This window comes from Lepisosteus platostomus, chromosome 6 (assembly GCF_059453375.1).
Source record: "Lepisosteus platostomus isolate fLepPlt1 chromosome 6, fLepPlt1.hap1, whole genome shotgun sequence".
Classification (NCBI taxonomy): domain Eukaryota; kingdom Metazoa; phylum Chordata; class Actinopteri; order Semionotiformes; family Lepisosteidae; genus Lepisosteus; species Lepisosteus platostomus.
The window spans coordinates 44368540-44393619 of NC_142616.1; the positions used below are offsets into that span (position 1 = coordinate 44368540).

At 45.2% G+C, this 25080-nt stretch overlaps 2 protein-coding genes across 6 annotated transcripts in view; one reads left to right on the forward strand and one right to left on the reverse strand.

Annotated features, from left to right (window-relative positions):
• The window catches only part of sema4gb (sema domain, immunoglobulin domain (Ig), transmembrane domain (TM) and short cytoplasmic domain, (semaphorin) 4Gb), a 73408-nt gene extending 59977 nt beyond the window's left edge, over positions 1-13431 (forward strand). For 4 of the 5 annotated variants that reach the window (XM_088636023.1, XM_088636021.1, XM_088636024.1 and 1 more), the window contains 4 exons: positions 299-453; positions 1262-1323; positions 3400-5708; positions 8736-13431. In XM_088636023.1, the coding sequence (XP_088492149.1) occupies positions 299-453; positions 1262-1323; positions 3400-4274 (1092 nt within the window). In that variant the 3' untranslated portion in view covers positions 4275-5708; positions 8736-13431. The remainder of the gene's footprint in view (positions 1-298; positions 454-1261; positions 1324-3399; positions 5709-8735) is intronic. The other variant, XM_088636025.1, reaches the window with a different exon arrangement.
• Positions 13432-16054: 2623 nt separating this feature from the next.
• On the reverse strand, positions 16055-24930 carry mrpl43 (mitochondrial ribosomal protein L43). The gene is made up of 3 exons (XM_088636028.1): positions 24668-24930; positions 23292-23398; positions 16055-17348 (listed from the first exon to the last, which is right to left on the reverse strand). Exons 1-3 carry the CDS (start codon positions 24796-24798, stop codon positions 17131-17133), a joined length of 456 nt encoding a protein of 151 aa, XP_088492154.1. The 5' UTR covers positions 24799-24930; the 3' UTR covers positions 16055-17130.
• Positions 24931-25080: the final 150 nt, after the last annotated feature.

The window sequence follows — 25080 nt, forward strand, 5'->3', positions numbered from 1 at the left end:
CCTCACTGCCAGCCAGCTGGTGGAACACTAGAAGTGCAGTCAAGGCCACAGAAGTGGACTTTAAACAAGAGTTTAAACTAGAGTGACTGCAATTAATCCATCATCTCCAAATGGGATATATATGGGCTGGGTTGAACATGTGGGATCTTCAGTGGTTTCATGTGGATTCAAATGAAATAGTGAAAAAGACACATTATGCCTCATGGCAGCTAGATTCTTCTTCCTTTTGTGATCCTTCCTCGTCCTGTTGACCAGTGTGCCAGTCCTCCTTGATAACGGCTCTCTCCACCTCCTCCAGAGGAGTATCTACGTGGGCTCCAGCAGTGGGGTGCTGCAGCTGCCCCTGTCCTCCTGTCACAGATATACCTCCTGTTACAACTGCATCTTCGCCCGGGATCCTTACTGCGGCTGGGACGGGGCCCGTTGCTCTGAGATAGCATCGCATACCAACAGGTGGGGGCTGTTGAGCAGAATGTGACGCGCTGTGGCTTTGAAATGAATGCTGTTCTCTGCTGGTCCAGTCCTGAGCTGGTCTTTGCCACAGTATAGATCATTTGAATCTGTTAACTGTCCAGGGGCTTGAGATCACAGAAAAGCCTTTTAGCCTGGTGGTTGTCTAAAGAGGAACACCAGACAATGAGTCAGTTAGACGTGGCTGGTAAGTGTGAGGGATTGACTATTACAGCTCTTCATATTGGCTCATGAGCTGGAGTTGCTGTGATCATGTAATCAGTGTGACTTAAAGATGCTAAATGACAAGCAGGGCTTCTTCTCACCTAAGACTAAGCTATTTTAATAACAGTCAAAGCTGTTATAATAGCAGAAAATACTAATGGAGGCTTTCAGTAAATTGTTAATGCTCATGACATAAATATACTGTTAACTCCTGATGGTATCTTAAGACTTTGGCACAGCAGTGCATTTTAGAAAATAAATGAGGTAACAGTGCACCCCAGAGACATTTCTAAATAAGGCAGATAATAAACAGTCAATACTGACTAAAAGTATGAAACTATGTATGTGCATGAAGCAATTTTAAAGGAAAATTGCTGCTTGGAAGGTAACTTAAAGACCAGCTAGCTGTGCAGCTTTTTCCTGACCATTCCTGGAATTGAAGTCAGGTGTGCAGAACGTCCCACATCCCACTGACCTGACCAGGCGGGTCATAAAGACAAGGAGTGTCCAGTCCATGGTCTGTGTGTACTGTACGGGAGGGCACAGAGTGAAGGGAGTGTGACGAGCTGCGTTTGTTCTCCTCTAGATCCAGCCTGACCCAGGACATCAAGAATGGAAACTCTGGCTGTGGGAACAGCACAGGTGAAGGTATGCTCACTGTTCCTTTGTTCAGAAAGAGTGATCCCTGCAGGGCAGGGGAGATCACACCCCGAGTGCACAACAGGCTGAGAGCCTGAGAGCCTTTTCATGTTTTACCACCCACATTTTTTTTAACCTAACAAAGTGCACAATATTGAAAGCTTGCTAATTGTGTGTCTCCATGGATAGGGAGAGAGTCACATGTTCTCTAGTCCGCTTAACGCTACTGAACCAGCATGAGCTCTGGCCCAGTGAGCCACTGTGGCTCTGGTGTGGACTGCACCTTGTTTCCTTAAACAGATCCAGCGATAGCAAATCTCTTTAAGGTCAATTGCAAAGGCTGAGGTGGATCTACTGTAAGTGCAGATCAGAGCAAGTTTGTCTTATCACACCAAGTTGATAAGGTAATCGGTAATCAGTGAAGTTATCACAGTAATCAAGAGAAGTCTTGATAATATGCACTGCTAGTTTTCTGCTGTTCTTTACTGGGTTTAATAGTATGCAGTTGTCACTCCATTGTTTGCAGACCAGACGAGTTTTATCGCAGGCGGAGAGTCTCAGTGGTGGAGTCAGAGCCTGTGAAACTCCAGTCAGCAGTTGCCTGTTATTAAACTCTCCTCTCTTGAGAGGATTTACATTTTGTGCATCTTGACCGCTGCATTGCAGATATCAGCCCTCATAGGTCAAAGTGATTAGAAACACTGCAATGTTGCTGCTGTAAGTTTTGTTTTTCTAGAAGTACTGTATAAGAATAATAGATATGGATGAACGTCATGCTTTAAAACAGTGTGGTTCATCTTCAGCCTTTACAGTATCATTGCAGTTGATCAAATGAAAGCCTTAGAGTGTCACTACATATCTTATAGAAGGAATAACAAATATCTACTTTCACTGTAGACCATTTAATTTTGGGTTGTTATGAATGAATGAACCAAGAATCTCATCTTGGCATGTTTGAGATCCCTCTGATCTCTCAAAAGCTTGGTGAGGTGAATAGCTCAAGACACTCACAACTCTCTGTGTAAAGTAGTGCTACTTAATGTCATTCCTAAGCACACCTGCTCTTAGTTCTCACTTGCAGCCTTTGGTCCTTGTTTTATTCAGATTCTGTGTTTCTGCCATTCTGTGGTATTTCAAATCTTTATTTGGATGCTGAACAACTGTGCTGAGTTTGTCACCTTTCTGAGTGAAGATGGAAATGTGCTTCTTCAGGTCACATTGAATGAATCTGCAGAAAATAAGTATTTTTAGCTTGCAAGCTAGATATATCATTATGTGTTTTAAAGCAAGCTTATGTAAGTATGTTTTTCTAATCCCCATTTACTACATATTAAATTCCTGGAAAAGGGCAATACCCCTATATTTCCATTGTATTCAGCCTTTTGGGCTATGGCCAGGGCTCTGGGTAAATAACTTGAAGGTTGTGGGTTCGAATCCTAGGTGGGGCACTACTGTTGAGCAAGGTTCAGCATTTCACTCAGTCTGCTCCAGTATCATGCTTCAGTGTATAAATACTGTGTAAAAATGTACAAGCTGCTTTGGATAAAAGCATCAGCCAAATTAGCTAAAATTAGCTAAAGTTAAAATTACTGTTCTATTCCTAAAAGCAAACTAAAAATACTTCTGTATTACAACATCAGAAAAAAGAGGGTCAGTGTGTCTGCTGGGTGTCCAGTCCTGGTCCTGCAGGGTCAGTGTGTTTGCAGGGTGTCCAGTCCTGGTCTGCAGGGTCAGTGTGTCTGCAGGGTGTTCAATTCTATTTCTGCAGGGTCAGTGTGTCCACAGGGTGTCCAGTCCTGGTCCTGGAGGGTCAGTGTGTCTCTTTAAAGAAGCAGAACCTATAGAGCTGGGAGACACTGCTAAACTGGTCCAGTGAAGCCAGTAACCAGCTGGTTTAGTTATTAAGAGCCGAGTTGGAATGAAAACCCGCAGACACAGCAGCCCTCCAGCATGAGGACAGGACAGCCCAGTCTATAGGATGATGCTGTCTTGGGAAGGCAGGTGTAAGCACAGCAAGGTTGCCGTGTCACTGTATTCCGCGTGCTGCTGTCTGGTGACTGTGCTGCTCCTGTGTCCTCTCTGCAGAGTCGGCGGGGCACAGGCGCCGCTCGGTGCTGATGGGAGACGACCTGCTGCTGCAGTGCGAGCTCAGCTCCAACCTGGCTGTCCCGCAGTGGACGCTGGACGGCAGCGAACTGCCGGGCTACGGCACTGACTCCGGCTACCGGATCGGGACCGACGGGCTACTCATCGTCGAGGCCCGGCCGGAGCAGAGTGGGAGGTACAGCTGCTTCGCTGCCGAGAACGGGGTCCAAGTGCTGGTGGCCGCCTACACCGTGAAGGTTCGCCGGGATCTTCCTCCACCGACCATCCAGGTCTTCCTCTCCTCCGAGCCGCAGCTGCCCACCCTCCCAGCGCCTCTGCCCTCTCAGCCTGGATACCTGATCTTCCGGAGCTTGGAGGCCATGTACATCACGCTGATCGTGGTGCTGGGGGGGCTGTGCTTCGTGCTGACAGTGGTGCTGCTTTACCTGGCTTTCTGCCTGCAGAGCCGGCGGGGGAAGTACTCCCTGCACTCGCGCGCAGCCAAGAGGAGCTCCCACCTGGAGCTCCAGACCATCTCCAGCAACTGCGTGGGCAGGCGAGAGCACGAGGCGGACACGGCCGACGGGCTGCTGCAGATCGTCCCGGGCGAGGGCCACGCCTCCCCGAACAAGGAGCCGCCGCCGCCTCCCCCGCCCCCGCCGCCTCTGCCCTCCTCGGAGTACGCCAACGGCCTTTCTGCCACCCTGCCCAGCGTCCTGCGCAAGATGAACGGCAACAGCTACGTGCTGCTGCGGCAGAGCGACCCTGAGACCACCTCCCCCCTCTACCACTCGTTCACCGAGGAGCTCAACCGCATCCTGGAGAAGAGGAAGCACACCCAGTTACTGGCCAAGCCCGATGAGAGTTCTGTGTAGCGCCGTCTGAGCGGCTCCGCCTTGTGGTGGGGCGGTCTAATTGCTATATTTAATCATTCGCTGCCACCTGCTGTACAAGTGCCTGAGCCCCAGCTGTTTGTTTTACGCCCCAAACTCACAGATTTCAGTATAAAACTCCCAAGACAATGGCAAGTCGACAACAGCTACAAAAAGTTGTCGCACCTTTTTCTGGTTATGCCTCGGGAGGAGATCAAAGTCTGGAAAAACGTTGTGTTATAAGAGACACGGTGGGGTTGTTCTGGAGCCTGACCTTGTGCTCTTCAGAGGGAACAAAAATGGCCAGACCCACTCACATCTACCTCAGCATATTCCAGGTGCAGTGGTGCCTGCGTGTGGATTGTTTCCTGAAGGAGGGGAGCACGGGATTCGGGGCGTGGTGCTGGAGCAGGGCGGGTGCTGGACTGGGACAGAGGGACAGAGGAGTCCCATGTGGAGCTGAGTGCCCGGGCAGCTGGCACTGAAACCCACCAGTCAGCCTTGCTTTACAGAGGAGGGTCCGAGAGAAGACCAGGAAAGGCTACCCTGTCGCATGGCTGCGTATGAACAGCCAACCATACAAGTCCGAACAAAAGGCAATTTTAAACAATAAATTATGAGCTGCTTGATTTGTAAATATTTTTGTACTTGCTGTATATTTCATGTAAAATGCTTAAATATTCAAAACTAAAAAATAAGCATAGTAATAACTGGTACCTATTGTGGTTTAACTTTGACTCGGAGCGGGGATTTGACAATTTTTTTTGCAAAGCTGTTCCATTGGAAGGAGATCGAGCGAGGAAATCAGTGTTAACCCCTTGAAATGCCCCTTGAGAACATGCCTCTCCCTGGTTTAGCCGCTGCTCTTGATGTGCAGGGGACATGGGACCAGGCAGGGTCGTGAGTGTGCAGCTGGTGGGGGGCAGGAGGAAACAGGGCGGCTGTATCTGTGACCACAGTGAAGCTGGAGGTCGCCTTCAGTTTCAAATACAAAGTTCTCCACTCTACGCTGTAGACGGGCTGCAACAGGAATGGATGTCTGGGATAAAGTGACTTCAGACGGATCAAGGACCATGGGGAGTAATCTGCTTTATTTGCGGATACATGTTTTTTTCCCTTCACCCTCCACCTTTAGGGCCAATTGAAGTTGCAGATTAGGGCACTAAAGTCTAGAGGCCAAGCAAGATTGCCCTGCTTCTCACCCCATCAAGACTGGTCCTGCCCTGTCAACCCCATCTCTCCTGCTGTATTAAAGACCCCAGCCTGTCTGCCTCCAGACAGCTCAGTCCAAAAGGCAGTGTGCACAAGATGAAACTGACATCTCTGCGTCACAGCCCAGGGCTTGACACGAAAGGATGCTGTAAGCCTGATTAACCTGCAAGTGGCGCTGGACAGACCCCAGCAACTGGCCCCGTTGTCATGACAGCAAGACGAGAGGTAAGCAATAACTACCTTGTGTTGTTTTGTGCCTGGTCTCTTTGTTGTTTGTGACCTTGGTCCACCTCTTGGTCAAGATGGGGAAGTATAATTGATAGCATCGACTTCTCTTTCAATTCTGAAAGTAATGAATTATTAAAAATATCAAATTTGTGCCAAATACAACAAGTTTTTTTTTATCTCTTGAGAGATTCTGTTAAGTGTTCTTCTAATGCCAGATTATCCTCAGCTGATTTTCCTACTGATATTACAAATATTTTTATTAGGTTATATACTACCTTTTAAACTTTTAGACATTTCTAAAGTAGATGCAGAAAACTTGGGAGCAAAGTTGCCTTGCAGTTTTGATATTCCTGCTGTGAGCAGATGAAATCGAACATTTATCTGGATTTTACTTCTCTGACAGACAGAGAACTACAGTAGAACAACAGCAGGAGTGAGGGCTGTCTCACACAGTACCAGAGAGTGAGGGGATAGCATTTTCTCTCTCCAGGGACTACACGCAGCTTCGATAGCCACTAATTAATTAGGCCTGCTCTCTATAAGGCTTTTAACCTTGTTTCTGCACACTGGAAAGATCTTACTGGATTTGCTGAAGGCTTTTTACAGCAGATAAAATGTCTCACGGCTCTTGAGAGACAACCAGGAGGCAGTGTTATGCATTCCACTCGCGCTGCTCTTCCTTCTTGCATTCTCACGTGCACACCCTGTAAAACAAGCTCACGCCGCAAGTAAACGCCAATCACCTTTCTCTCCCGTCTCTATTTTAGTTCTTCTTTTTCCTCACTTCACTGCTCACTATTGCGGATTCTCTTCGAGCTCCCTAGTGCGCGTTTACCTCTTGCTTCTCTCCGGTTTTCGATATCCTAGCCTGCTTCTCGTTTTCGGTTTCGCCTTGTGATTTGGATTGCTGCTTCCTCGTTTGTGCTTCCGTGTTCTTAACTACTCCCCTGCTTCCTGGGTTTGATTTCGCCTAGTGTTTTTTGGATTGTTGCTTCCTCCTTGTCTCTCTGTGTTCCGACCTACTCTCCTGCCTCCTGGTTATCGTTTTTGCCTAGCGTTTCTGCTTTGTGTCTTTCTCTTGTCTTGTGTCCTGCATAGGATCCTATTGCCCTAGCAGCCCTATCTTACAGGCAGGCCCTACTAGAGGGGGGGCCAGCAGGGCCAAATAGCCCAGGCCTCACCTCACAGGTGCACGGTGCACCATTGGCCTCTCCTCAGCCAATGGTGCACGGTCCTCCACTTTAAGCCTTTGGCTGTGTTTTATCGAGTCAAATTTGGAACTTTTACCATATACTGTGATTCTCGACTAAAGGTCACGGCTCCTTCAGTGCTGAATCTTCCATTCTTAAGGACTTTCAGAAAGCCCGCCTTAATCTTCCCATCATGCCATTCTTTACATTAAAATATTTTTTACCCCTCTTCCCAAACAATGAGGGGGCCTCACAATGTGAAATGGCCCCGGGCCTCATCTGAGCTCTTGGAGGGCCTGCGGGGAGGGCAGGAACTGGGACTGCAGCGCAGTGGAAAGACAAGTGCTGGTATAGAGCTGGTGTAAACACGGTGCAGCAGGCTTTTCATTCTGGGGCCACTTCTGCTGAACTGTAAAACCGATCGATTTTGTTTTTAAAAAGGGCCACAAAATGACCCTGAAGGTGAACAGTCTGTCCCTTTCTTCCTGAAGAGGCGCTAATCACACAGCCAGCTTTCTTCAGGAGGTCCCCACACCTTTTTTTCCATGCACCATTTGATTGTTTATGATCATTTATGAAAAAAAATACATCATACATATAAGTTATTTAGAGCGATGGAACAAAATCTTTCGCTCAGCTCCTGCAGGTCAGTAGTGTAGTTAGACAGGTGAAAAGCCAGAGGAAAAAGTTAAACTGGGTTATCGCAAGTCTGCCTCGACTACGCAAACTTGAAGGAATGAAACGTTACTTTTGAGGGGGAAAGGACGCCGTGGCCCAGTGGATTTACAGCCCAGAACCAAACAGTATTGAAGCGCTAAAAGAAACCATTGAGAATTGCATGTTCTCAGCTCAGTTCGTCTTAAGATTCATTCAAGAAAACACTTGTACAAGAATTAATATGTGTATGGATGTTAGCCAAGTTGAATGGTAATGTATCTTGTTTAACTTTCCCTGTGGGTCAACCCTGGACTTTGAATTTGGCTATATGTAACCACATGGGACTTCCAAGTCTCCTCAGAACTCAACTGTCTTCAAAATGCTTCTTTTGTGTTTCTTGATGGTCTGTCGATCCATTAGAGGATCCATCCTGGTTCTGGTTAGGGGATGGCTTCTTAATTTTTAGAGGTCAAAATGAGACAGACAAAAGTGATTAACACTTCAAATTGAAGGGCAGCTGAAAGAGGTGAAGTTGATTAATCAAGACATTTGTCAGCTTGAAAGAAAATGATTCACTTTTCTGGAGAGGATACGCATGGCTTCATGAGTCATGTCTTTGGTCCTTATCAAATGCAAAACTGTTTTAAGTAAAAGGCTTTTTGCAGGAAAAAGTCTTACATGGGATAGTCAAATTGATACTGAAACCTTTTCCCCTCCTAAATCCTGGCGGACGGTCGTTGTGGCGCATGCTAATTTGAATAGCTTCTTATTATGCTGTTGTATCTTGAAGTGCTTGACTAAAAGGAATTAATCATATGAAAACTGTAGGGAAATAAGCGTGATGAAGTGTGAGAGAGAGCTTTCTTTACACTCTCTGTTATCAACTGGTTTGGTGAGGAACAAGTGGGACCGGGAGTTTAACCTTTATGAACCCAGAAACCGACAGTGCTGCCCTATACAGAGTACCTCCTAGTAATCCGGGCTAAACGGAAGGAGCAGTGTCTCATCATTTAGGAGAGGCTCAGCTAGAGAGATATGTCTGTTCTCTGCTTACAAAAGACTGACAGGTGTCTGGGTGAACAGGGAGGTCGCCCCCAAGAGGGTTGGGTGAATAAGATGGCAAGTCTGTAGTAAATACATTATTCTGATGCAAACCTTTGATTTCTTTTTCCCAAAGACAGCATTGGATATTCAAAGTGGCTGTTCTGTGCCAGCTGTGTGTTTTGGAGGAGGAGATTTCAGAGCGGTGGACGGGATGAGAGTACTGAAGGAAGCAGGACAAGGATCCTGTTGAGGCCTTTTACGGTCTTCATCCCAGCCAATACCCTGCCATCGCCTGTCTCTCCGGGGAGAAGGAGATCGGCCTTGGTGTCCTTCACACGCGCTGTGCTGGAGTCAGCATGGCCATCTGCTGACTACTGCATGCCTCAAGACATGGAAACCCTGGTGGCGATGAGGCTCTTGCCCCAGAGCAGGGCTTCCTGTATGATCACAGGGCAGCTGTTTCCTCTCACTGGGGGAACTCCAGTCATAAACATGTGACTTTGGGATTCCAAATAAACTCTTAAGCAATGTCACCCTTCTTCAGCAATAAATATGAGCCATGTGCTACTCGGCAATGAAGAGAAATTCCCCCCTCCCCACGCTCAACATTGTCGATAACGCCTGTTTTACAGGATACTGCGCATAGACTTGCACTATGTAATAAGTGTGGGCTAATTCTTTGGACATGGACTGTGGTGGCAGACTTCATCTTGCTTGCTAGTTCTTTTGCTTTGACTCCCGAGTACGGCAAAGGATGACCTTGCCTTGCCAGAACCTGAAGAGGAGGACCTGAAGCAGGCGCCCTGCTCTCTGAGCGAGGAGGCGCATGGGGGTCGTGAGTCATCGCTGCGTCAGCCGAGAGCCGACCACAAAGGCTAGCCACAGTGAAACTTGCTTTTCCTTCAGGCCTGGTGCCTGCTTTTTAAGCTCGATCAGCCCATTTTGTGTGGATGCGCATAGCACATTGCACGCACATATTTATGTTACAGGAAACCCCCAATCCTCATTTTCAGAGTTGCGTTTCTTAAAAGTAAACTGCTGAGCGAAAATTTGGTGAATGAAAATAAATCTCCTAATAATTTAAAGGCAGTAATTATATGGTATGGTGACCTGAGACACTACAGTGATAAATCAGAGAAAAGAAAGGAAATTTTATAGTACACATATATGCATTTATTTGAAAAAGGGAATTGAGACCCGAGAATGTAGCAAATCTATTTGGCAACAGGATGTGTCCTTGAAGTGTTCAGCCTGTTCATCTTTTTCATAATGTCTGGCTTCATATTGAGATTTATAATCTGTCAAGAGTTCTTACCTATAGATACAGCAAGTTGACAAGTGCTAGGAGGGTAAGATATTTTGAGACAAAGTCTCATAAAGATGGGTAATACACCAAGTACACTGAGTACAGTACACAACAAATTATACTGTACAAATAAGGCAAAAAGGCTGTGCTAGGGATTATGGGCAGGAGTGGCAATATGGGCATGGCATGCTTTTCTAGTGAAAATTCATTACATGTATGTAATGTAGTGAGTGGTGGGTCTATGAGGAAGGCTCAAAAGCTGGGTTATGTAAGTATAAAGGGAAGGGAGTTCCATAGGAGGGAAAAAAAGCTGTTGGTACTGGATCTCTATGAAATTAGCCACCCCTCTTAAAGGTAATCAGTGTCCAGCTTCGAAGAAAGATTCAGTCTACATCTTGACTCCAGTCAGGAAGGAGAGTGAGAGCTTCACAGGGGTTCTTGCTAGACAAGGATTGGCCTGTGAGACCCAACGAGCTCAGGTGTAACTTGAGGAAGGTGTGGTGACTGCTGTACTGAGGTGTGTCACAGCTTCTGGGCTGGTGGTGGCATGGCAGCTTGTTTTCCAGGCTCAGTGGTGTAGAAGTGCGATGCTGAGGAACAGTGTTGGGTTGCTAGATCAAGGCTGACAGCACCTGGAGGAGTGAGAGACAGCCTGGCAGGGCAGCACTGACAGATCTTCACACCTCAGATGAAGGAGGAAGAGTCTCTACAGCCTCACGGGAGGGAAAAGAGAAGGCTCTCTATGAACTTAACCACCTTTCTAATGGAAATCATTTCACGGTCTGAAGAGCTTCAGACAAACGGCAGCTGAAGGAGTGAAGAAAGGGCAGTAATAGGAAACCAGCTGCTGCTGTGTCGAGGACACCATGAGTTGGTATAGAGCCTCTGGCCAAACAGGATTAGTCAGCAGAAGAGTAGTGGAGAATAGTGTAGTGAGAAAAGAGCGAAGAAAGTGGACTGAGCACCACTGAATAAGGAAGATGGAAAACTCTTTTCCACCAGGCAAAGATTGTGATCAGGAAAAGGGTGAAGAATCCAAAGAGCTGTTTGAGAGTGAGAAGAGACCAGGAAAGATCTAAGGGAGGAGTCTGCTCGGTTTTACCCAGGGTCCAACGAGAGAGCTACATGTATAGGAAAGTATTGGAAATGGGCCACCAAAACACTAGAAGAGCACAGCATTGTCACAATAGGCTGAAAAGGGGGTTAATTTCTGAAATGCATTTATACAATTTAATTAAACACCTGTAAAGAGAGAAGAACTTGCATGTCTCTTGGTAGCATGTCAAGAGTGGGAAAAAATGAGCTTTAGAGAAAGTGTCTTCAGTTTAGTGCCACCTTAGATTTATAGAGACAAAAACTAATGAAGCTATGACTACACCATTTCCCAATTGCCCTTTTGTTCATTTTTAAATATAAGACTGTAAAACATCTACTAGAGGTACGTTGGAGGGAACTTCACAAGAGTTGGCCTTGTTTTTTGCAACCCTGCATGAAAGAAGAGACTAGAGATGTGTGCTGTTTCAGAAAAACTCCCACTGTCATTTTGAAGTCGTTGCTATGGGAACCCGTGCCAGCCCTCCATGAGCTCCTGCAGACTCCGTTGATGAAGATGCTTGCTGGTGCACTTAAGACAGGGCAGCTGGCATTCACTCTACTGTGTGCAGGCCTGCATGTCACCCAACAAGACCCTCCGCTTTTGAAACACCATCAAATAATCAATTTTGATTTTAAAATTTTTTGCAATAATATTAACATATATGCTTAAACATAGGCTATATTATGCTATTACATTACAAACATGAGAACTCTGTGAAGACTATTTGATACCATGTGGTGCATCTTCCTGCTTTGGAAACTAAAGCTAATGGGTGCTTGAGTGTCCCAGGACACACAACACCCATGATGCCAAAGGCAACCATAGACCTGAGGATAGGCTTCATGGGGCAGGTTAAAGCAGTCACAGCTCACTGAAAGCCAAGTACTGACCCCCAACAGCTTAGCTCCACTCAGAAGGATCCAGAGATGACCCTCGTAAGAGTGAGAAACAGGCCAATGAGCACTCATGCTGATGAGAGGAAAGCAGGCTGCGTTCTGCTCACAAATACCACGTGCTGCAAGACCGTTCCAGCGTGAGGCAGCTGTGCCTAACCCTAGATTAGAGACAGAACAGAAATCTGTTTGCTTAACTCTCATGCTCACTGATCTCAGCTAGGATTGGTTGGCCTAAGAAAAAATTGAAACTGGCAACTTTACTGCAATGACTCTTAAGCCCACATTAGCAGCTCCTGTCATCTCCTGCTATGTCCAAAAAGTCAGTGGGGCAAGCATTTTGTCATCGAAGGATGAGATTGTCGTACCTTGCTGTATGTGATTGTGAAGTTTTATTTCACGTTTTTTTAAATATGCTCTTTATATGAAATAGTTATACTGTTATCCTGCACTAGAAAATATGTTCTGCTGCACAGAATCTTGTGGAATGTTCAGCTGAAATATGCTCCATCTGTGGCAGCACAATTTACTACCGTCGTCCTGCATGGTAATAACTAATAAGCTCAGCAGTCTGTGGCTTTAGAGCATTCGTGTGATGTACCCGCTCTGCCTCCTGCCTGCCGATAATTTAGTTCCAGTGACATTTGTGATGAAGCTCTGGGATGGAAAAGAGCACGGCTATGTGAAAAACTCCTTCACACATAAAGTCGTTGTCAGAGTGGTCTGGTGTACTGGCAAGCACGTCGACAGATGCACAAGGAATATGTGGGGACAACCATGATGCAATATTTGCATATGTGAAGGTGACACCAACTCCCAGTTTTTGTAATTGGCAAAAACGAAAAGCAATTCAACATTAACACCCTCTCACCCTACCGTCCACTTTGTGGAGAGAAGGACCCGCTAAAGGCTGCAGCTGGGAGAGACGTACTGTGCACCATCCTGGGCTGGTGGTGTCTGGCCCCTTGTGTACTGCAGCCTGGGAAATCAGTAGTCCACCAGCAGATCAGGCACACAGGGTGGGCAAGAGAAGCACCCAGAACACCCAGGGATCTAAACTACAGGACCACTCACTCCTTCCCTACTTCATTATGCTATTCAAGTTAGATTGACCCAAAACCAAGGATACAAAGGACACAATTTCAGAATAAATGTTGTTAAAGTATTAATAATGGAAGGAGAGGCTCTGGAAGATAGTACACATCCACATTTTTTCTCTTCCATCTTCCCCTGACACTTGGGAGTCCTGTAGGATAGAGCTTTTTAGCACAACTGTCTCATCAAAAACTGGAAGCAGACACCCCCCCCCCCCGACAACAAAAGCATTTCTTATGGCACAATAATGATCAGGGCATTGGCCAGAGATTTTTATAACTGGTACTATTTCTGAAGATATTTTTAACAAGTTGATTTGTTAACGAGGTTATGTGTTTCTAAGGAAGAAAAGACTTTTTAAATTTCTGAAAGTTCCTGTAAGAGAAGTTTAATGTTTCTGAGAGATGTATTCTTTTGTAAAATAAAGTTGAAAAAACAATTCTGTGTCTTGCTTTCTGTTTGTGAAAATGTGTGAAAATTTGTATCAGTTGGTGAGAACATAAGGGTACAAATTATTTATTAAAAAAAAAAGAATGAAATGCCCATCACTGTTTAAACACAGCACATAAACTAATGGGTTTTTGTCTTGGTGAATGACATTAGAAACAGAGTTACATATTTGAGCCACATTGATCCAGTGCTTGCCATGGCATTAAGTTAACAGCAATCACATGACTCCCTTCCTGGATGGGACACCAGTCTGTGTCAGGGCCTGCTCCCAGCACTGCTAGTCCCCATTCACACAGCTGGTGGACTGGAGCATCTGGGGGTTAAAGTACTTCCCTTAATATATAACGGCAGGGACTCAAACTACTACGCTGCTCCTGGACATTAGATGAACAAAACTTTCATCCTCATATTGCCCTTCACTGCACATGCGGCCTAAGCAAAGAGGTTACTTCATGTACTTGATGGTGATGGAAGCAATTCTCAAGCTCTTACGGTGACAATGTGCAGTAAAGTGTCCACTGTGCCAACAATTTTTGTTGCCACTTGTCAGTAATGGCGATGCTAAGGGAGGCCGAGCGATAGATTCTGCCTCCCTAAAATTCTGCCTTCGCTAAGCACACCCTCCCCCTTTCCACATGGTCTAATAAAGCTGTGAGCGAGGGAGAAAATTACTCCCTACCCCCACTCCCCCACGTACTCCTTTCCACCAGAATCGCCAAAAGCCAAAGGGAACGAGATGACAAACTGTCAAGACTCACGTTAAAAAAAAAAATCCCTGGAGGTGGCATGAGTGTAGTCACTGGTGCTTGCCCTCCTCCCTCGCTTTGTCAAACCCAGCTCGGCCCCCCCCAGTCACCACTGCCAGAACCTCTGCCGTTTTCACAACTAGCAAGACCTCATTCAGAACACTGCGCTGACACTACATGTCCAAAAAGACATGGAAACAGTCCAGAGAAGAGCAACCAGAAACGTTCCCAGATATAAAGGACTGTCCTGCAGTGATAGGCTAAAAGAATGGAATCTTTTCATCTTTAACAACAAAGACTCCTGATTCCACAGAGGACCTGATTCACATATTCAAACTCGTCAAAAGAAATAAAAAAATATGAATCCAGCGGACGTCTTCAGTATTAACAGTGAAAATGCCAACCAGGGGACTTGAGTGGCAAGGAAGGGAAAGAGACGTGGAACACAGAGAACAGCCGGTACACAAAGGGGTGCGGTAATAAGGAACAAGCTGCATGCCCATGCTATCAAATCTGACACCCTGGCTGGATGAGCTCTTACATCTTATGTCAACACACCTGCTATTGTAAAACCGGTAAACAAGCAGATGCCACAGACAAGCTTTTCCAGCTCAAAGCAATTCCTGCTGCTGTGCACAGCAACCAAAATTCATCATCTGCCCACGGTTTGTCCTCTTCGGAAGGCACTATCTGCATGTTTAATCTCCCCCTGCTTGCATCACATCCATCTAAAAAAACAAAGCTCCTTTATTTAGGGAAGGCTGACGTGACCTGTTGTTGCAACTTCGCTCCAGGAACCTGCTGTGCAGGAAGAACCTGAAAGTCAGTCAAACAAAATTACTTTTAGCCCAGTTATGGAATCTGTCATTTCCTGACAGACACCATCTGAGTAGAAAAAAAAAGTTCAATTTTACGTGCTTTTTCAATTTGGCTTTTTTTTAACATTTAATGCTTTTATCATTTAAAGAAAAAAACAACCCACACCACATTCAATCTTTATATGCCTCAATTTTTTCTTGTTGACATCCTGCCATTTTTAAAACAACCTGTAAGTAGTGAGCCCAGTGCTCTCAATTTCAAGAGGTCAGCTTGTGCCTGCTGAGGTCAATCAGTCCTGCTGGAGACACACAGTTGAGACCATCATGTGGTTCAAGCACATTTTTGTTTTAAATCAGCAGGAGACCTGGAATGTTAGACATGCCCCTTGTGCGGATACACTCTTTGGAGGAACACAGCCCCTAGGAAGGACACAACCCCTGGCTCCCACTTCCCCACTGCACTGATGGGAGAAGAACACCAGTGCAGTAGGCTTGCAAGCTAAAAAAAATTTCAAACATGTCAGAATTTGAACAGGGATAAAAGAAGCACCACTCCATCACTTAAGCAGGCGAAACGTGATGCATAATGGCTTCATTTTAAAAACCTTCTTAAGAAAGAGAGTTTAAAACCAGGCACCACTCACATTAGCTGCATTCCATGAAAGCGTGTCTTATTAACAATGCCTATATATATTATACCACTATTTAAAACAGCCACAGGAACGAGTAATGAATTGAAACACGGGTGAGGGGGGGTGGGCACTGCACCCCCCAGTCTTACAAGGGCAGAGACTGATGATCCATCAGGTCATTGAAGAGCTGCACTGTAGTCAACCAACATCCCAGCCACACAAACCGTGCAAAGCAGCACAAACATTCCTAACATAAGAAATGGAAGACGGCTTTCCGGCACCGCTAACTTTGCACTTTTATTTTCTGCTGTCCCAAGCCACACTGGATCTTATCGAGGTGTTTTGCAGACAACCTGCTTGGAAAAGAGTGACACATTCATCACAGGGAGAGAAAGGTCTAGGGGCAGACAACAAAATACTATTGCCAAAGTATGACGTATGCTTTATTTGAATGTAGCCAGGGTGACACCTTCATCGGGGTTACATTTTAAATTTAACCGTATCATAATCTTTCATGACACCAGCAGAGGCAGGACTGCTCATAACACTTGTCAGAGTACACAGTTTAGGGATTAGGTTATAAAAACATTATACTTGTTCTATGTTTTTAAAAAAATGGCCATAAAGGGCAATGACTGCATCTTTTTTAACCTCTAAGAAAGTATTATGAAGCCAGTGTGCTGGCTACTTAAAGATATAATTGAAATAAAAAAATTAACCAAACATTTCACAGAGAGAAAAAAAGGAGACAAATTGTGGAGGCCAGCACAGGAACCTCAGCTGTGGTAAGCACTTCTGTAAGGAGTCTTCTCACTGTCACTGTCGTGACCCTGCTTAACATGCAGCAGAGCAGCTACATCATTCATTGCTTGTTATTATTCCCACTGCACAGCGGTTTGTGGTCCATTTCAGGCTTTACCAGCTGTTAGCACCTGCATGAACTGTCCATATTAAAGGGCTGAGCTAAGATGTTTCGGTAGATTTTTAATTAAGTTTCAAATCGTTGTTTTTCTTGCCCTCCCAGCCTGAAATTTCACTATGTCAATCAGCTCAGCAGGAAGAAGGACAGCGCCATGTCCAGCACTGCTTTGGGCTGTGAGCTCTGCTGAGACAAGTGAGCACAGGACCCAGGGGTCACTGTGTGTGCTGTAAAACCCCAGCAGCTGGGGGTCACCTGCACTGCTGCTTAGGGAAATATCAGAGCAGGGACTCACGCTGGAACCAGTGAGGACTCCACATCACATCAGAGCTCAAACAGATCTCCAGATGAGTGCCTTTATGGCTTGAGCAACCCTGAGGCCCTAAGGCCCAATCCTTACCGAACAGGAATTATTTTATCTTTGAATGTCTGCCTAGGAACTTTCACTCAAAACACAGCAGCAGCAGCAGCAGCTGCAGCAGTAGCCACCTCCAGCTCATAAAACCTGTGATGGCCCAAACAGCAGCGCAGCAGACTGATCCTGAGTCCACTCCACTGCAGAGCAGAGCACGGTCACTGGGTCTGCCGGTCCCCCGGGCGAAGCACTCCTAGGGCGGGCGGCCGGTTGGTGAAGGGGTGCCACTGGCCCTGGATGCTGGGGCTGTCGGTGTGGATGGGCTTGCGGATTCGGATGACCTCCAGTCCGGACTGCCCGGCCAGCTTGGTGATCAGCTGGGTGATCTCTTGAGACGTCTTGCTGGCGATTTGCTCCTCCTTCACCGCACCATTCACTGTGACAGAACAGCGCAGTGATCAGAACCAGAACCAGCCCACGATGGACCTCACTACACATTTAACATATAACACATACATGTGCGTACGGTTTATGGCACTAAATGAACAGATCAATTAAACTTGAGACTTGCATAATATACTTCTCTTTTAGGTAACAATCATATGATCTTTGAAATTAAACTATTTTATTTTTAAAAGGATGTCTTAAAGGTAACCAACATCTCAAAGGTCTTAAAAATAAAATCAGAATACAGCAACAGTTCTAGAGAGCAGTAAAACACCCCATGAATACAATGTATTTTACAATTATTATTATTTGAATTATTTTAATAATATACATAATAAATGACGATGCATTAATCATTGATTAAAAACAATTCTGAGTTCACTGACCATGTGGTAAACTGTGGGTATTAAGTGTAAATCCACTATGCAATTAAAGTTGGAATATTAACAAAAATAACTAAAAATTGTGTAATTCCAGGAAATTTCCAAAGCTTCTAACATTTTCAAGAAGTCAACATAATGATGTAATGCTGCTCCCACAAAGCACTAGCGCCCTGGATTCGATTATTGCCTTGGGTGCCTGTCTGTGTGGAGCTTGCATGTTCCTTCTACATTCAGATATCTGGTGTTCTTAAGGAAAGGACATGGGCGTCCAAGCCTCACTGCTCCGCTTTCTCAGGAAGGGATCTGGTGCCTCGGGGCACTATGCTTAGGATCATGCATGTGTTGCAAAGAAAGTCATCGTCTTCTCATTAAATTGTTCTGACTTTGAATATAAACAAACATTTGCTGTGACAGCAAGGTCTACAGACTAAGTTAATTCCTCTGCACCCTGATTATAATTTCATCTAAAAAAAAACCCAAAGTGCTTCACATCTAGGAGGGGACCCACTTCATCCCCACCTGGTGACACACAGCAGTTCAAAGGGAAGAGCGAGAATGAATTAAGCGGTGAATTAAGGAAGATCTTTGATTGACAAATATACAGATCCTTAGTTTAACATCCCCTCCAAAGGCCAGTATATCCTACAGCAGAGTGTTCTACATCACCATACTTGTGAAACTGCTACAGACATTCTGGTCCACAGGGAAGAGCGCCACCTACTGGTCCACGAGCCCCAACTACAGCAGCAGCTTGAATTTCCTCACCTTCCGAGATCAGACAAGATTAGGCAACATGACGATAATGTCTTTGCCACAAACCTTACCTTTCAAATAACAAAACAAGTTTGAATTAGTATTGATAAAGACTGAGCGAGAAAACCAAAGCCGTTGCTAAAGAAGTTTAAGTTGGTCCGTTCCCTTGACTTGGCCAGAATCCTGCAGGTACTGCAGTCTCTTGTGGGATGCATTTGGAAGTTATGGGAACTTCCTATTTTTATACACTTCTTAGGTGAGTACATGACCAAGCCTGATGACCATCAGCACAATATACGTGTTTGATCCATTTACAGGAATCAACCTCTTCACATCACAGGTCAAAGCCTAAAGCCGATGCCAGAAGCTGAGGGCACAAGCAGGGGTTAAACCCCAGACACTGGCCCAGATCTGGGCACATATTCATCGACAGACACACAGGGGCAACACAGAGACGCCAAAAATCCCAGCCAGCATGTCTTTGAAAGGTGAGAGGTACAACAAAGCACCCAGAGAAGTCTAACAAAGGACTTCACTGATCTGCTTGCTTGCTTAGACATCAGTCAGCACTGGAGAGGCAGAGCTCAGCCACAATGAAAACAGCAGACTGGTCCTCCCGGGAACTAGGGCTGGGAACCAGTGCTTTAGACGACTGGAAAACATTCCTAGGACACAGCAGTACACAAGGAAGCTGTGCAATTCCCCTACATTCAAACGTGCTTGCTTGACTAGCACCAGGCTCTGGGTAATGTTGAGTGTTCTGACATTCCCTTACCAAATCACTCTGCTCCACAGTGACGGAAACCCAAAACTGGCTGCTCAGACCCTTACCACCAGTGCTCATATCAGACGGAACAACCTACCTCTGTGAACACCTGACGCAGTGACTCGGGAATAATTAGCTGTCAGACTGGTTGCAAGAGGTACTAATATCTGATTCCTTATCTACCCGCCAGGCTCGGGGGAATGAAAGACCCTTCTTCACGAGAGGTTAGAGACACACGCCACCGAGGGGAGCTGGCCTGCCTGGCCTGGAAGGGCCGTAGGGTCTTCTGCTGTTGGATCCTCCTGCAGCTCCGCTAACTTAATTGGCTTAATGATTTGATTAATGGGGCCAAATTGAAGGCCTTTCTTCTGAAGCCACAAAACGTTCAGCAGCAGGGTTTCCAAGTCCTGCGTCTTCTGGTTTGCTTTCCAGCTGAGCTTTTAATTACAAAGGCTTAATGAACACTTATCTGAACTATTTTCTTAATTAGATCTCTTTTAGCTGTATTCTGCAATCAGTTTAAGGCTTCACAGGCACCCTGCTGTACGTGTTACATTGCCAAGATGTCAAGCAAATCAGATCTGTGTAGAGTCTGCAGCAGAGCTGTGAAACAGTAAAACAGTTGCCAACCTATAGCAATAAATCAATTACTGAAGAGAAAGTTAATCACTTCCTACAATTTTAGCTCCATTTGGAATGAATCGAAACGCTGACCCAATTTCTGCAAGTAACATACAGAGGCCAAAATCCAGCAGGAACCCAGAAACAGCTCTGGGCTATTGAAGAGTCCAGGTAAAGTATTGGGGCTGTGATTGATGGGCAGCGGTAGGTTCATTCTTTGCACTTAGTCTGAAGTCCCCTAAATGAGGGGAGCCCTGCACTAGGTACAAGGTCCATGCAAAATCAAATGCTCTTAAATGGCTAAGTTAGCCAAAGTGATTAAGTGCTTAGCTGCAACACAAACGAGAGAAACACAGACATTCTCGTAAACTGGGACACAACCTGTGACACACCTGAAGAAATCTGAAGCAACCCAGATCGGCACTCTACTTGATCAGTTTCTTGGGGGGGGGCAGACTGGGACAGCCCCCCCCTTACTTGTTGGGAAGGGATTCTGACAATAAGAGAGCTAGTGACAATCCCATCAGCCATCTGTCTAGACATACAGCCTCAGGGGCTCCTCAAGGAGGTTTGAAAAAAAAAATACAGCACTTCTAAAATGCAGCAATTGTGTAAGTCCTGGTTTATGGGACAGTGTGTCCAAGTTAAAGGCTACACACACTCCAGACTTGAAACTGAAATCTAATGGAATATCCTATAAAAAAGAAAAAGTCCACCTTGAATATTATAATCCCTGGACAAATGGAGTCCAGTTTCACACAGCTGCACATTTCAAAAGCAGAGAAATGACACTGCGGGGTTGAGGGGCCTGTGTGATGTGCACCACCTAGTGGATCAAAAGTGACTCACGCTCCTCATTGCTAAAAACTGATTTCTGTTGGAGCTTTAGGAATAGTGAAACAGGACGGGGCAGTTAGATCAGGTGACAGAGGCAGCCAAGAAAGGTGTAATCACACAACTGATGATGCCTGCAGACCCGAAGGTGTGCAGTTCCAGCTCACTCTTCAGATTATTCCTGTCATGAAGTGTAAGCGGGCAGCCTCGTGGCGAGGTGTTTAGCATTGCTTATCAATCCTAGGGTAAGACTTTGGGTGCTGCTTGCGTGGAGTTTGTATGGTCTCCCTTTTTTTTTCCTCTGGGTACTCCGGCTTCCTCCCACAGGAGGAAAAACTGGCCCTAGTATGAGTGTGTCTGTGTGCCCTGTGATGAACTGGTGTCCCATCCAGGGTGTATCGTGCCTTGTGCCAGCAGCTACTCTGAACTGGATAAAGGGGTTAGAAGATGAATGGATGGATCCACCCAACAGCAGTATCTGCTCTCAGGAGATTTAGTTGGATAATTGCCCCCACATCGACAGAACAGTATAGATAATAATGCTGTTTGAACTCATCAGCATTATTAAATATCAGCTTATTGAATACACACCAGGGTGACCAAAATGTCTATTGAGTAAATTAACCATTTGTTTTTTGGTCTGTCATAAAATTATGTTTGTAAATAACCTAAAATGGATAATAAGAGGTTAATGATTGGTTATCAATAATTTTTACAAAATTCAAAAATTTCCTAGGCCTGATTTAGAGATGAGACAACTAATGGCTGTAAGAACTCCGTTTAAAATGTTTGAGGGCTTGTATGTATTTATTTTTATTTCTACAAGCAGTGGGATGTCTCAGAGGCCGTGGCGGTTTGACAAGCTAAATTCTTTTACTTAAAGCTGACAGCTCAGGGCTTATCCAAGGGCTGCTGTGATTCTTACTCTAAATCTTCTCATTTGTACATGCTTGAAAACAATATTGCTAAAACAATCTTTACAAAAACATCCCAGACACTTCAACTGACGGGATGAGAGACATGCTGCTCCGTTTTATTAAAAGCAGATAATACCAGTTCATTAAAATTCCTTAAACTTCTTTTACATAAAACCTTAAGAGGGTAACTCTTTTCAGGCCATTTCTAATACAAGCTTCAGATGATCCTCCCTAATTATCCTGACTAATTACAGTCATCTGGTACTTGACAGGGATGTCAAGAAAGGATGAATTATTTGGCGATTTAAGAGTCAAACTGAGTAGTTTCAGTTATAATCTGAGAGCATGTGAAAAATTGAATAGGCTTTTAAACAATGTCAGAAGGTTTCAACATATTCAAATTAAATTTAGCTATGAAGACTGTGAAGAAAACGGACTTTTAAGATTACAAAAATGTAAAGCACTTTCTAAATCTACTTCTCCTTCAGCTTCTCTCTTCTCTCCCTGTTATGTGGGGCAATGGTGCTCAAGGATGAAATGTTCTACATAAATGCAGGGAATTATTATTGCTCATTATTTGGATGAATACTGCCAAACTATAACTAGGAACAAAAATAAGTGCCATGAGAGAGGGTAACACTGAAAGAGCTACGTTTTCTGGCGTTATGTCCACTTAATCAAACACTTAAATAAAATTACTTCAGTCTCATTAGTTTTCACATGGAACAAGTAATAGGTTTATTCTATGCTGAAAAGAGAAGAAAGAAAACACAACGTTTCGGCCGTGGAGCCTTCTTCAAGTGTGAGAAAGACAAGGCAGTAGACAAGGTAATGTAGAGGGAGAACAAAAGCTGGAAGAGAGGAGGAGCGAGGGGCGAGAACAGAGGACAGAAAGAGAGGCCAATCGGGAAGTGTGAAGTCAGGATAGGTGAAGAGAGGTGTGAAATGAGGAAGGCATGATGCCCTCAATATGAAGAAATAAGAACAAAAGAAAAGTAACATGTGAGAGCCCATCTGGACTGCTTTGGTAAATAGTAGTGAATTTGATCCCAGGATTTCTTCCAGGTGATTTTTGATAGAAGCCAGAGTATTAGCTTCAACCACATGTTTGGGCAGCTTGTCCCATCCTCCCACAACCATTTGTGTAAAGCAATGCCTCCTGTTCTTGGTTTTAAATGCACTTCCACACGGTTTCTACTTGTGACCTCTGGACTGTGTTTCACTGTTTGTAAACTGAGCAACCCCTCTACTGAGAGCCCCAAATCCCAGACTGGTTCTCCACACACACTTACAAAGGGAAACACTAGCCAGAGCTCAATCAGTGCCACACTGGTGGTGACTCTCTGTAGTAAAAGTACTCAGAATCTACTTGATACTCATAAATCAGCAAACCCAGACATAATTAATGGTAGTTCAGGCTTATTACACTTCCTTACTGAGGGTGACGTACAAGAACTCAAATTAAACATCGGTGCAAATTTAAAACGATGCTTAGTCTATTTGGGCTTTAAGAGTGCAATCTGACAATGCCTTGCCTCATACCTATCTTTCCATAAGCAGCTGTAACTGTTTATTGTTCTGAGCCAGGTACTCCTTCAAAGCCAGTGCACATGTCTAGACGCATGAAGAGTAGGTCTGTGCGCCACACGGACACTCACGGTATTCCGCTACGAGTTTGGGAACTGTGTGGCTCTGAGGAGACACGTAGACCACGATGCCCGGATTCTGTCTGGCGAAGTCCACGACACCCTCTTCGATATACTCTCTAAGGAAAAACAAGCACAGGTCTCTCATCAACGGCAGCTCAAGGAATGCGCACACCCCCTTCCAACCACAACTGATCCCCCCTGCAGTCATCCGAGTCTTTCAAAGGAAAATGCAGGAAAAGGCGCAGTTCTGAAAAAAAGTTCTGAAGCCGCTGATGTGCAGCTTTTAAATTAGCTCAAATACCCATTGCAGACAATAAAACATGTACAACATTCTTAAACTAGCCAAGGCACTTCTTTTAAATACAACAGAAAATTTAAAACGAATGAAATTAGATGCAATGTTCTGTTGTTTTACGTATATCAACAGTAGAGACACACAGAAACTTCTGTGTGAATAATTAATAATAATAATTGCTTACACTTGTATAGCGCTTTTCTCGAAACTCCACTCAAAGCGCTTTACAGGTAATGGGGACTCCCCTCCACCCCCACTAATGTGCAGCATCCACCTGGATGATGCGACGGCAGCCATAGTCCACCAGAACGCTCACCACACATCAGGTATCAGTGGGGAGGAGAGCAGAGTAATGAAGCCAGTTCATAGATGGGGATTATTAGGAGGCCATGATTGATAAGGGCCAATGGGAAATTTAGCCAGGACACCGGGGTTACACCCCTACTCTTTTTGAGAAACGCCCTGGAATTTTTCATGACCACAGAGTGAGGACCTCGCTTTTACATCTCATCAAAAGGACGGCCAATATAGTGTTCCCCTCACTATACTGGGGCATTAGGGACCCACATGTATCGCAGGGTGAGCGCCCCCTGCTGGCCCCACTAACACCTCTTTCAGCAGCAACCTTAGTTTTTCCCAGCAGGTTTCACATCCAGGTACTGACCAGGCTCACACCCGCTTAGCTTCAGTGGGTTGCCAGTTGTGATTTGCAGAGTGATATGGCTGCTGGCAAGACATCATAAAAGCCTGTGGCCACTAACTTGCTTTGTGCCATACTATTTTAAATGAAAGAATGCACACGCCTACTGCACAGCAGTTATGAAATATTTCCCGATATCAACCACGCTGGGATGAAAATTATTTATGTGCATTTTACAGCAGAAATAAACCGCTACTGGGATGTGTCCTTTAGATTCATATCCCAACAGACCAAGTTTTGTTGTGCGGCAGGCCCGTTAATCCCAGGTCAGGTGGGGCAGGCAGAAGACGGATCAAGGACACGAATGGGAACAGTCCGATGCAGCTGTGTTGATCAGCCCTGACCGACGGGTGCTCAGACTGGGAAAGTTTGTAACTGCGGTAACCTCACCTGGCCCCTAGCGAGCTCTGCCCGACCTTGGAGAAGACGAGAGACAGGCGCTTTAGCTGACACACGTAGCGCCCCACGCCGTTCTGCAGCACGCTCTTGAGAAAGCGACTTGGAGTCCCTCTCGAAGTCATTGTCGAAAAAATAAAGACTCCTTGGCGACTATTTGAGTGGCATCAAGTTTACGTTTGTGATTACAGCGAAAATAACAAGCAACACAATGACCCCAGTTACATGTGTACGAGTAAGTACGTCACGTATTCATTCCGGACAACTGCATCGACTACCTGACTCTTAAGGGTAGTTTAGTTTGTTCACTGTTAGATTAAAGTTAGGATATTTATTTTTGTAAAACTTAAACAAATAATGCAAATATTTATACAGAAAGGTTGTGTTTACTGATTGATTAATTGACT